The 12839-nt window shown below is 32.6% G+C and overlaps 1 protein-coding gene across 3 annotated transcripts in view; it reads left to right on the top strand.

The window, feature by feature from the left end:
• The first annotated feature begins 7284 nt into the window (after nt 1–7284).
• The window catches only part of LOC114310879 (DHHC-type zinc finger family protein), a 28494-nt gene continuing 22939 nt past the window's right edge, over nt 7285–12839 (top strand). For 2 of the 3 annotated variants that reach the window (XM_028256982.2, XM_028256983.2), the window contains exons 1-2: nt 9114–9426; nt 9520–9613. In XM_028256982.2, the coding sequence (XP_028112783.2) occupies nt 9272–9426; nt 9520–9613 (249 nt within the window). In that variant the 5' untranslated portion in view covers nt 9114–9271. Of the gene's footprint in view, nt 9427–9519; nt 9614–12839 lie in introns of all 3 variants that reach the window. The other variant, XM_028256980.2, reaches the window with a different exon arrangement.

Below are 12839 nucleotides of genomic sequence, written 5' to 3'. Positions count from 1 at the left end.
GATGTAACATTTGCCATTAAACTTGTACTTTTTATTTCTCCCCCCCTTAGAGCCTTGTGATGAACTTTCTCCAGAAGACTTTCATTTCTTGGTTTTTGAAGCATGTTCTACCACATTTGCCTTAGACTCCATAGGAAGCTTACCAGCCCGCTTTTCAGAATTGCGGTTGTCCTCCTCAATCCTCAAACACACAATTAACTCGTCCATAGAAATTTCTTTGCGCTTGTGTTTGAGGTAGTTCTTGAATTCCTTCCAGCCTTTTGGTAATTTTTCAATTAAGGCTGCAACTTGAAAGGATTCACTGAGAGACATACCTTCTGCGTGAATGTCATGCAGAATGAGTTGGAAATCTTGAGCTTGGCTGATCACAGTTTTTGAATCAACCATTACAAAATCCAAGAATCTGCCAACCACAAATTTCTTTGAGCCAGCATCTTCCGTTTTGTACTTTTTCTCCAACGATTCCCAAAGTTCCTTTGCTGTCTTGATTGGATTGTAGACGTTATATAATGTGTTGTCAAGTCCGTTCAAGATGTAATTCCGGCAAAGGAAATCGGCATGTTTCCAGGCATCAACCGCAGCAACCACTTGCCGGTCGGTTTCATCCTCTTTCAGGATAGGAGCATCTTCACGGAGGAAACGAGCTAGGTTCAGAGTTGTAAGAAAGAACAACATTTTCTGTTGCCATCTTTTAAAGTCAGTTCCTAAGAACTTCTTTGGCTTTTCACCGTGATTTATCGGTACTGTTACAACAGGAGAGGGGGTTGGCGTCATTGCAGCCACCACAGTAGTACTTGTTTGGGCATTTGTTTCAGTAGCCATCAATTCTAATATATAAAACAAAATTATAATTAGAATTTATACTACACAGAAAATTAAACCAAATTCACAGAATTAAATTCTGTAAAAATAAAAGAAACAAGAATGTAACTTTTATTTTCCAATTAATTTGAAAATAAAATAAAATTTTATTTAAACAAATTAATTCCACACAGAAAATTAAATTCTGTAAAATAAAAGAAATAAAACCTATAACTTTTATTTTTCAATTAATTTGGAAATAAAATAAAATTTTATTTAACCAAAATAATTCCACACAAGAAATTAAATTCTGTAAAAATAAAAGAAATAAAAACTATAACTTTTATTTTTGAATTAATTTGGAAATAAAATAAAATTTTATTTAACCAAATTAATTCCACACAAGAAAATTAATTTCAGTAACACTTCAATAATTAAAATACTGAAACAGAATTTTAATTAATGAAAACTCAGAAAATAATTTCTAAAACCCAAAATTAATTTCTGAAAAAATTCTGCAAAAATATATTCTGAATTGTTAATGACACTAGTATCGTACTACTAGTTGTTGTCAAAGAAAAGAGACAATATATTACTACTATCTGTCAAATAGCATATAATCGCTATTTGTTTTTCCAATCAGAATATTATTTTGTAAATCCACAGAAAATAATTTTATTCCGAAATTATTTACGAAGAAAGAAAAAGGAAAACAAACGAAAAATTCTATAAACAGAATAATTCGAATTTGTCTTAAGATTGTAGGAACAATCTTCTGTGTATATAAAAAACTTGAAATAAATTCAAATAAAATAAATAAATAAAATACCAGATTTATTTATCGAAACGAATTAAAATTAAGACCAAATCGAGTGTGTGACACTCTGTCCTTAAGACAGATTCGCCCCGCTACGGTGCTTACGGTTGAATGGCGTCTATCTCCCAGGATACAATGATCTTCACAAATTTATAGAAGTACTTCAAATAAATTTGTTCGGCGAACCAAACCTGTGTTCTATACTCTCTTTATAATTTTCCTAAAAACTAGAATGTAGGAAAATGCACAAAATAAAAGAAATAGACAGCAACAAAAAACAATCTGCAGACTGATTTTATTCCGGATGGAAAATTCGGATCACAAAGACATATATATTTTTTCATCTCTATCCGGACTGCTAGGAAAAAAAGGATATAAATAGGCAAAAATACAGCCCGAACAAGTTCCATAAATTGAATGAAAAGGTGCACCACTAAATCACACAAGATTTGACCGTTGCAAACAATTCAAATAACTTGGAAAAAATTCCGTCTGTTAGTGCATCTGCAACAAACTGATGGAACTTTTATATATTAATTAAACTATTTAAAAAAAATATATATATATATATTAAACTATTGAATATATATATATATATTAAACAAATTGAATAGTTTAATAAATAAAGTAAGAGGTACAAATTTTAGGAAACCACCTAGAAACTCAAAATTTGAATTTAGAATTAAATTAAATTCCCACAATTACAAACTTTAGGAAACCACTTAGGAATCCAAAATTTGAATTTAGAATTAAATTAAATTCTCACAATAATTTTTAATTGAAAAAATTCAAATGAATTTTATCTAAAAAATTAATGTTAGATTCGAAAACGACGTCAACTTCCCATTCACTCATAAATGGTTTTGACGTTCTGTCTTCACCTCATAAATGGTTTTGACGTTCTGTCTTCACCTCTTCGGACCCACCCCAAACAACGTTTGGGGCCACTCAAATTTGGGCTCTAAAATATGCCTATATTAAACCATTTTTCCAACAGTTATATGGAAATTGCCATCATTAATTTAGAAATTGAAATAAAAAATTAATTCTTCCTAAGTTCATGTATAATTATTGAGTTATCTATATGCATCTATGCTGCTTGCAAATTCCTTAATAATTGAGTTGTGTATAATAATTGAGTTTTCTATGGAAATTGCATCTATGTTGCTTGCAAATTCTTATATGTTATATATATGCCTAGAGATGCTCAATTCTTTAAATTATTTGTAATTCTAAATGATTTTTGTATGATAATTTATTTTCATAGATGGATGAGAATATCAATGACTTCGACGATGAGAATAATGATGAGCTTCAATTGTATGTAGTATTGCAAGTTTTAATGCAAGAACTGTTTGCCTTATGCACTATAGTTTTTGTTGTTATTGAAGTTATCTTGAAGAAGTATTTATCTAAGTATCCACATAATCTTATTAGAGGACCTAATCGGTTGCAAGAACAAATGAACCATATTAACTGTTTAGTGAGAGAAAGTGACATAACATGCATTGAACAACTCTGTATAGATCGTCGTTCTTTTATGACTTTGTGCAATATGATTCATACAATTGGTGGGTTAGGACCTTCAAAACATGTCATTTTTTAAGAGAAAGTGGCCTTCTTCCTCTTTATTTTGGCACAACACTTGAAAATAAAAAATGTTAAGTTTAATTTCTATAGATCTGGACAGACTGTCAGTCGATATGTCAATGATGTCTTAAAGGCTGTGCTACGCTTGCAAGCCAACTTACTTAGCACACCAAATCCTATTACCGAAGCAAACACAGATCCACGGTGGAATTGCTTCTAGATAAATATATTGTCCACGAATTTGGTAACTTTACATTACTTTTTTTTTCTTTTCTTTTGTTCTCTATTTTACCAAAAAAAAAAAAAAACATAACTATTACAATATCTATTCAATTGGTTTGTTTAGAATTGTCTTGGAGCACTATGGCACCTATATTAGAGTTTGTGTACTTGTGATTCATCAAGCAAGGTATAGGACAAGAAAGAGAGATATTGCTATTAATGTTCTAAGAGTTTGCTCCCAACAAATGAATTTTATATATGTGTTGCAGGGGTGGGAAGGGTTAGTGGCCGACTCTAGGGTTTTAAGAGATGCGATCAATTGGCCTAATGACCTAAGGATTCCAAATGGTAATTTCAGGATACTTAATTCTTCCTAAGTTCATGTATAATAATTGAGTTTAATACATAACATTCCACACACAAGTTACTACTACCTAGTGGATACGAGCTATATGAATGGGCAAGGATTCTTAGCGCCTTACTGTGGCCAGCGATACCATTTGTCTGTTTGGAGAGAAAGGGCAACTCCAAGTAATTACCAAGAATATTTCAATATGAAACATGCACAAGCCAGGAATGTCATAGAAAGGTGTTTTGGATTGTTGAAAATGAGATAGGCAATACCGTAGTGCATCATACTATCTCATTAGAACCCAAAGTCATATTATCACAGCATGTTGCTTGTTACACAGCTTCATTCGACGAAAGATGGTAGTTGACCCTATAGAGGATGACAATGATGATGAAGAAAATCAATTGCCAATGGGAGATGATTTCATTGATACTGTTGAGACATCTAATGAGTGGACTGTGTGGCGGGGTACACTTGCAGTGCAATTGTACAACGATTGGTTAGCTAGTGGGGGGGCTGGATGAGGATTGTTTTGTGTTTATTTTCATTACTATTGTTCTCTACTTTGATTTGTTGTTAAACCATTTAAATTTGTAATATGACATTGCTATGTATTTTTATTAATATCTGACAATGTGGATGTCGAATTATTTGAATGATAGTTTTTTGAGTTATTCGTGATTTATTATAATGCATATGAAATGTTGAATGATTACTTTAGGCATGGATAATGAGGTATCCAGTTCTCGTAAGAAAAAGAATGACAAGGTTGATTCATAAAAAAAAAGGTGAATTTGAAGTCCACGTGAAAAGGATGCTCTAATTTCAACATTGGTGTCCATTGTCAATGAAGGAATGAAAGTTGACAATGTTTTCAAGGCGGGCTATCTTGTGAGACTGAAAACTAAATTGGCGGATATCTTACCTGGGATAGACTTACGTGGCTCTCCCCATATTGAATCAAAAATTAAAATATGGAAGAAACACTATAATTCTGTGTCCGGTGTGCTTGTTACTAGTGGGTTTGAATGGAATAACACTGAAAAAAGAATCGATGTGGAGAATGATAGTATATGGGAGGCATATGTTTGGGTAAAGTTACCATGATGTAGATACTTTTTTATTATTATTATTTTAATTGCTACATGTTTATGTAACTACTTTTTGAAATGCACTTTTCTATATTAACTGGGATTAATTGGTCATTACAGAGGGACACCGATGCAAAACACCTGAGGAACAAAACTTTCCCATATTTCGATGAATGTATTCAAATATTTGGCAAGGATCGAGCTACAGAGGAGTTTGCCAAAGGGCCTGCTAATGCAGTTGAGGCTATGAATGCTGAGAAAGATGTGTTGTTGCATGGCCTTATAGATAATGACACTTTTCTTGAACAAATGGAAAAAAATAGTCGCATTGGTGAAGGAATGTATTGTTCAAACTCAGCAACTTAGCGAGCTTCTGAGAGCTCTGCCACAAAGAAAGACAAGAAAAGATCTAGATCCCATGATGATGTAGTTGAAGAGCTCTCTATGTTTGCTGACAAGTTGGTTGATGTCATGGGTAGAACTAATGAGAAGCTGAAATTCATTGGAAGAATGATGGGGTATTCACATGATGTCGCATCAAAATGGGCATCATTAAATGATGAACTTACAAAGTTGCCAATTACCGTAGATGAAAGGTTAGATGCTTGCGAAATCATATTCCATGATGTCCAAAAACTTGACATGTTCTTCTTGACACATGATGATAGGCTGAGGTGGGTAATGAGGTTGCTAAGTAGGAATGCTCCATAACAAACTTGTGGCATGTGATGGGAATATTTGGTTTTTAGGTTATGCTCCATAGACTTAATTGTTGCCTTTTCTCTTCGTCAAGCATCGTATTTTGTGGGTTAAATTGTTATATCATGATTTGGTGCCTCTGACTCATCTAGTCATGGGATACTATTGTTTTTGTTGTTGAAAGTTGCTAGTTATAGGAACAAATATTTGTACCTACTGACATCTTTATGAACATATATCACTTTGATGTTGGTTGCTGTTTTTATTTTGGTTGTTGTACTCTTTTTTGTTTGGATTCGTGGTGTTGGTCCTGTTATTTGGATGATTAGTAATTGGTGTGTTATGTGGATTTACTGGTGTGATGAGGAAGTGCTGGTGTGTTGCATATTGTTGTTAGTGTGTTGCGTGATGCTGTTGGTATGTTGCTTTTAAGCTGTGGGTGTGAAGGTTTTTTTGTTGAAATCTCTTCAACTTTTGTTTTATGTTCTTTTGGTTTTTGGGTGTGTGCTGTTTACTCTTTTTCTTTGTTGATGTATTTATGCTTTGTTCATTCTATGCATTAATAAAGTTATTTTTTTTGCTAATAAAAATAAAATAAAATATATTTTTTTGTGTTGGATAAAAATTAGAAGGGAAATGGTCATATTTATATTGAAAGAATGTGACCATTAAAAATATAACTATTGGAGAAATGTTTGTTTGAAACATTGAAAAAATTAAACAATTAATTGTGGTCCACTAATCAATTATAAATAAAGATTAAATTTAAAGACATATTTAATATTGCTATTACTTAGTAAACAATTGAGAAAAGGGTAAAATAGTCATTTGCTCTTTTATCCTCATCCAGTCCGTTCAACCAAACATTGGATTTATTAAAAATAGTCATTTCCAGACATCTAATCTCATGAAAAAACAAACACGAGATACATATCAAATTCAACCAAATAGTTCGGGAGATTTACAGTCCCAGGATTCAAGTCCGATGGATTTTAATCCCCTCTTATCCAGTCCGTCCAATCAAACATACCCTGATAGAATATGGCTTGGAATCCATCACTGCATAGGGCTTTGAAAGCCTTAATGTTCTTCACCACCCTCTAAACTTCCTCATTAGTCACAGCATTCATAAGATCACTATTTTCATCACTGCTAACTATATAAGTAGCGAGGTTATTCCAATGATTCAAAAAGATGGTAGAGTTATGAGCAAAAATATTAGTGAAATAGTTTAGCACAATCATCTTAAGCTATTCAGAATTATCATCCAAACACCATTCTCACATTTCAGAACATCAATCTCCCTTTTCTTCCTTTTAGTTAAGGTGGTAAGATGGAAAAATTTGGTGTTTCTGTCTCCCTAAGTGATTCACTTGGATCTAGATTTCTGGAACCAGCGAAGTTCTTCTTGATAAAGAACTTTATTGTATTGTTCAATAATATCCATTTCCAACACATGAAGGTTATGGGAATATATATTTGTTTGGGATTTCTAGATTCCTTCAATCCTTCCAAGTAACCATCTTCTCTTTCCAAAAATGTTGCCAAACACCTCTTTATTCCAAATACTAGCCTTGTGAGCTAGTTTATCTAAATTGGTCAACAAAGAATCTTGGTTACTAGACCAATTTTCCTCCACCATTGTTTGTAATGCTTTATGTGAGATCCAAGCAGCCTTAAATTTGAAAAGTTTACAAGAAGGGTTGTAAGGAGACTTACCTTGGATAAATATTATCATTGGGGAGTGATCAAAATAAGTTATTGGAAGATTTCTAAGCAGTCCTTTGGGGAAGCTAGTTCTCCACTCACTATTGCACATGGCTCTGTCCAGCCTTACCATTATGTTAGCCCATCATTGTCTGCTATTTGTCTAAGTTAGTCGCAGACCGGAACACCGCAAGTCCATAAGCTTGCATCAGTTCATCCTATTTGAAAATATTATGGTTCTCCTCTAATCTTGACTACTATGTTGGCTTAGGTTACCTGTAAGACTTTTTTTTTTTTTTAAAAAAAAAAAAAATCTCCAACTATCATACATGACTCAGAGGTTCATATCCCTCTTATTACTAATAGGGCTTGCATATACTGTTGTAAGAAGCCACTCAGGGTACTCTTGTTTGGCAATCTTTGTTGTGATTAATTGTGAGCTTGCTTCAGTTACTCTAACGTTGACAGTGTTTGGATTACAAAGCATCCAAATTCCCTCCACTCCGACCAACAAGGTTAACACGAGCCAAACTAGTGAATCCTATTTGGTTGAAGAACATACCCATAGAAACTAGTTTCACTTTCATCTCGGGTGATTGGTTTTATTCCTAGATATCCCAGAAGAAGTAATTTTCTTACATCTTGTTGGTTGTGTAATCAAATTTTAGCGTGTGCGAACATATGTACAAATATATATTTAACACTTTTAGGCCCTGTTTGATTGGGCGGATGACATCATAAGGTTGGAATTATTAATTCATGAGATTTACATTTTAGTGTTTTTTGTTCCAATTTTTGTTATTGAGATTAGATTCCAATCGACATTCTATCCAATAAAAGTAGCAATTTTTTTAATCTTACAATTAATAATACAAAATAAACATATAATTAAGATTATATATTTACATTTCTATTGCAAAACAAACATAGACAAAGTGGGTGTTTGGAAAGTTGCTATTTTAGTAGATTATTTTAGTTTTTGGCTATTTTAGTAGGCTAAAATTTTTGTATTTGGAAAGATGATTGATTTTTTTTTTATAGTTGGATGTGATGTTTGTGAAAGAAAAAATAAAATAATTATGAGTTTAATGTGACATTTTATCTTATTAGTTATTTTAACTTATTTTGTCTTTTAATGCTATTTTAGCCAAAAAAGCTAAAAAAACTTATTTCCAAACACCCCCAAAATAGAGTTTATTTATTTTACTAATCTAATTGTATAACCAATTCTACATTATTTTATGGATTATTAATTAATTTACAATTAATCTTGTTAATCAAACAAAATCTTATATACGAAATACAAATCGTGTTTTGGATTGTCCAATGTCTCTCCCTAAACCAAATCTAAATGTAATCTGACGCTCTCAAATTTATGTTTAAATTCATATCAAATTCAAAAATGAAAAATGCCCTTTTCTCCAATTTTCCCTTTTAAACTTTTGTCGATGATGTGATAAATAATATTCACTGTGTTTGATTTAATTTTCTGGATGTAATTTTTTTAAAATTGAGTTTTTATTTTTTTGTATATTTTTGTTTTTAGTGAATATTTTTAAAATTTTAAGTAATTTTTTTTTAGATATACCTTACTTAAATACATTTAAAAAGTAAAATATTTATAAAAAAAATATTTTCACAAATATCGTACTTTTTAAGTACATTTATGTTTAGTGTATTTAAAAATTAAAAAAATTACTAAAAATATTAAAAGAATTTAATAAGAACAAAAAAAATATAAAAAATAAAATTTTTAACATTTTAAAAAATGAATTGAAAAAATTGAAATTAAAGATGTGGCAAATAATATTAACCAATTTGGAGAGCAAACATTATCTTATTTGCCAAATCATTAAAAGGAATTTGGTAGGAAAAAATTGGGGAATGTACCATTGCTCTTCAAAAATACATTCCACAAAATCATAAAAATTTAGATTGAGTTGACCCAACCAGTCAAGACGCTGCAATTTCGGTTTCAGAGCTTCTCTTTCTATGGTGATGAGCGTACAGTGGATTCTGGTGTGCCACGGCCTGGTGACACTGTTGGTGGTTGTTTCATTCCTGTGCGGCCAATGGCCAATCTTTCGAGGCACTTTCATCGAACGCATTCATTACTTCCTCACCTTCGGTGCCTACGATTATTTCCGGTATTTTATTCATCACTATATAATCCTACTATCTCACACACACTCCTATGTATCTTCTTCAAGATTGATATCAATTATTCTCTGTTTCTTCAGACGAATTGTTGGGGTGATCTGTGGCTCTAGAGGCACTGATGCGCTTCTTTCCGTCGAGTACTACTGCTGCGATCGACCTAACCCTATCCTACAGGTTTCCCAACTCACAATTCTCATCATTTTTCCATTTACCTATATATATGTAAGCAAAAACTTTGTTGACATATATTGAATTGAGTTGGGTAATTATTGATTGAGTTGTAAATGGTTTGCAATTTGGTTTCAAGATATTGAACTGAGGTGGGTAATTATGGGTTGGGTTGGGTTGGGTTGTAAATGGTTTGCAATTTGGTTTAAAGATATTGAATTGAGGTGGGTAATTATGGGTTGGGTTGTAAATGGTTTGCAATTTTCCTACATTTTTTTTTTTTTTTGGGAGTTGTATTTGTGGGCCTCACATGTTTGCTTGATATTGTGGGTCAGACAGTAGTCATTGAAATTTTCTGATGAGGGTGGAATGATTTTACTTTGTGGTTTATGGTTGTGATGTTTACTTTGCGGTGCCTTGCTAACTTATGCAATAAAATGCTATTGGAAACATAACAAGCTGTTAGGATTTTTATAGGATGCCAAGGTATCTCATTTGGTAAATGTTTTCTGGATTTATTTTGAAAGTTGGCTCTGAATGACTAATAATTTAATCCTATCATTTGGTAATTGTTTTCACATAATGATGATTTAGGCTACTATTAGGGTCCCTTTTTCAATGTGTGGGATTGAATTCTGCAGTAATAGAAGAGTTTGGCTGGAGAAGCCCCTCCAATGCTAAAGTCAGGATTCTGGAAAGAGATATGAAGAACAAAGGAATGCAAAGAGCTAGGGTTTAGGGAGTTTCACAAGACGAATGCTTACCTATTACAATGTTCTCTCCTCGCTCTCCAGGATGTATATGAGGCTAACTGCCTCATGTGCCCCCTTGCTCAGATCATCGACGTGCCTAACGTGGGGGGACCACCTTTCGGTTAGGCCTACCTTCATGAAGGCAGTTTGAAACCTATGTGACTGAAGATCCATCCTGATCTGACCTCGCTAAATATCTAGAGCTTTTGTTGATGTGGACTTCTCCATTGATGAACCTTTGCCAGTCCGCACAGGCACTTTAGTTTATGCCTCCTTGACCTAAGTATGCCTACAAGTAAGGTTACATCTAAGGGAGCACTGTCGAAGCTGGGCCAGCCGAGCGAGCACACTGAGGACTCAATCCATTTTAGATCGGCCCTAAGATGCTGGGCCGCTCGGCCTTGTTACTGTCTTGCCCTCACTTCAAAGATTATTCGTAATTTAGTACTCTAAGCCTCAATCTTATATGTTTGGTACTAGGTCGTAGAATGTGATTTGAGGCTCGGCCCAGTCCATATGGAGATCCGGTCCGTAGTCAAATGGTTGCATGGAGATCTGATCCAATTCATAATCGTATGGGCCAAGTTTTATTGCTTTTTAATGTTGGGTTAAAAATGGCCTTAAATGATTTGTGCGCCTATTAAAATTTGGGTCTATTTCTATCAAGGGCTTTCCTATTGAAGATAGAGTCTCCTACTATGAAACAGCTCTTGGGAGAGAGGGGTCTAGGTTTTCTAAAAAAAATACCAACAAAATAATGAATTAAATCTATTGTAATTGTATGAGTTTCTTTTGTATGTTACTTCCTCACACAAGCTTTTCTCATCTTATAAAACAAAACAACAATTTTGACTTAGATTCGGGCAATTCGTGCACTGCTTACCTTGGAAAAAAAATTGGTATTCAAATGTAATGAGAGGTCACATATAAATTGAAGCAATTCTATCCGAGCAGGTTTGCTTTTGCTCCAACTCTAATGAGAGAATTCAGGTTTCTCTTCTAAATTGCTTTTTGTTTTCCCCTCTTTTTTTATTAGGTAAATTAGTGATACCTCTTTTAATACCATATTTGGCCCAGCTGTCATTTGAGCTGTCAAAGACATGCATGTATAGATATTACTAATATTGTCCTAATTCTCTTAAAAAATATCTGTTATGCCCATATTAGACATGGGAATATGCATTTGATTTTCTTTAAATGCAATGAAAAGATGAAGTTGCACTTAATGAAGCATGACCACCATTCTTTCTTTCTTTCTTTCTTTCTTTCTTTCTTTCTTTTTTTATTTTTATATTTAACCTCTGCATATTTGGATTTGTTTTTTTGGTAGCAAGTCACATTTTCTTCTCATTAAAAGTTCCATTTGTTTCCATTGAAATGTCCAAATGTTTTTGTTTCTTACGAGACCAAATGAAACACTAGTGAAATAATGAAATTCTATTGTTTTCCTTGAAACACACTGGAAAATAGTGAACCATACGAAAACATAGCACAATTTACAAAGGCAGTAAGTTGTATCAACACAAATTTAGAATTTATTATAAATGTTTTACAATTTATTTGAGAAAAATATGAAAGGATGTATTTTATGATATTAATAAATATTATCCATAATAATATTATAATATAACTATTTCTACTATCTAGATATTATTCCTAATCATAGTTGTCAAATCGGGATAGGAATTGCGAATTGAAATGGCCTTACCAAATCGCGCATCAAATTGTGAATTTGAAGATTCAGTCACTTTTTCTATATTACTTAGCAAAAATATATCTATGCACTTAGATGTTAAATATATCTTATAAATATAAAATATTAGATTTAGATCACCATATTACTTTTTTCTTTTTTTAGATATTTCAAAGTAAACAAAGACAAACTCTCAATTTTCAAAAAATAATAACTTAACAATGAAAGCTTAACTTTTGATAATTTTGTTTAGTTGGGTGTCGGAAGTTTTATCTTCACATTTGTTTGCTTTTGTGGATTTTATAAACACTCTTGGGGTTTAGGTTTGGGTTTTGTTTTGACTTTTTCCGATGTATTTGTTAGTATCATCTTGATACTCTTTCAATAATAAAACTTTTCTTTATCCAAAAAAAAAAAAAAAAAAAAGCCCTTAACAGCGATGTTGATATTTGGACAATAAGTATGCATACCTTTCCAATAGGATTGCAAATGAGCTGAGCCGAGCTAAGTATTGCCTTATTCGAGGTTTGCTCGAGCTCGAATCGAGCCTGAATAACCAAGCTTATATTAGAATAGTATATTATTAGTTGGGGTTATTATTCAATTATAATTATTCTATGGCTTATGGCTCTCCCTTGTAATTATTAATCTTTATTAATATAAAAAGTGGATGATATCACAATCATTCCCTAATCTTGGTATTCTCTAAAATTATCATGGTATCAGAGCCACAACCCTAAATCCATACATCACACAGCCACCACAAAGCCACCACAGAGGTACCACC

The sequence above is a fragment of the Camellia sinensis genome, chromosome 2 (genome assembly GCF_055761805.1).
Source record: "Camellia sinensis isolate YWXY chromosome 2, ASM5576180v1, whole genome shotgun sequence".
In the NCBI taxonomy this organism is placed as follows: domain Eukaryota; kingdom Viridiplantae; phylum Streptophyta; class Magnoliopsida; order Ericales; family Theaceae; genus Camellia; species Camellia sinensis.
Note: the sequence above shows the minus strand (reverse complement) of the source record. Positions and strands in the feature narration are given on the sequence as shown.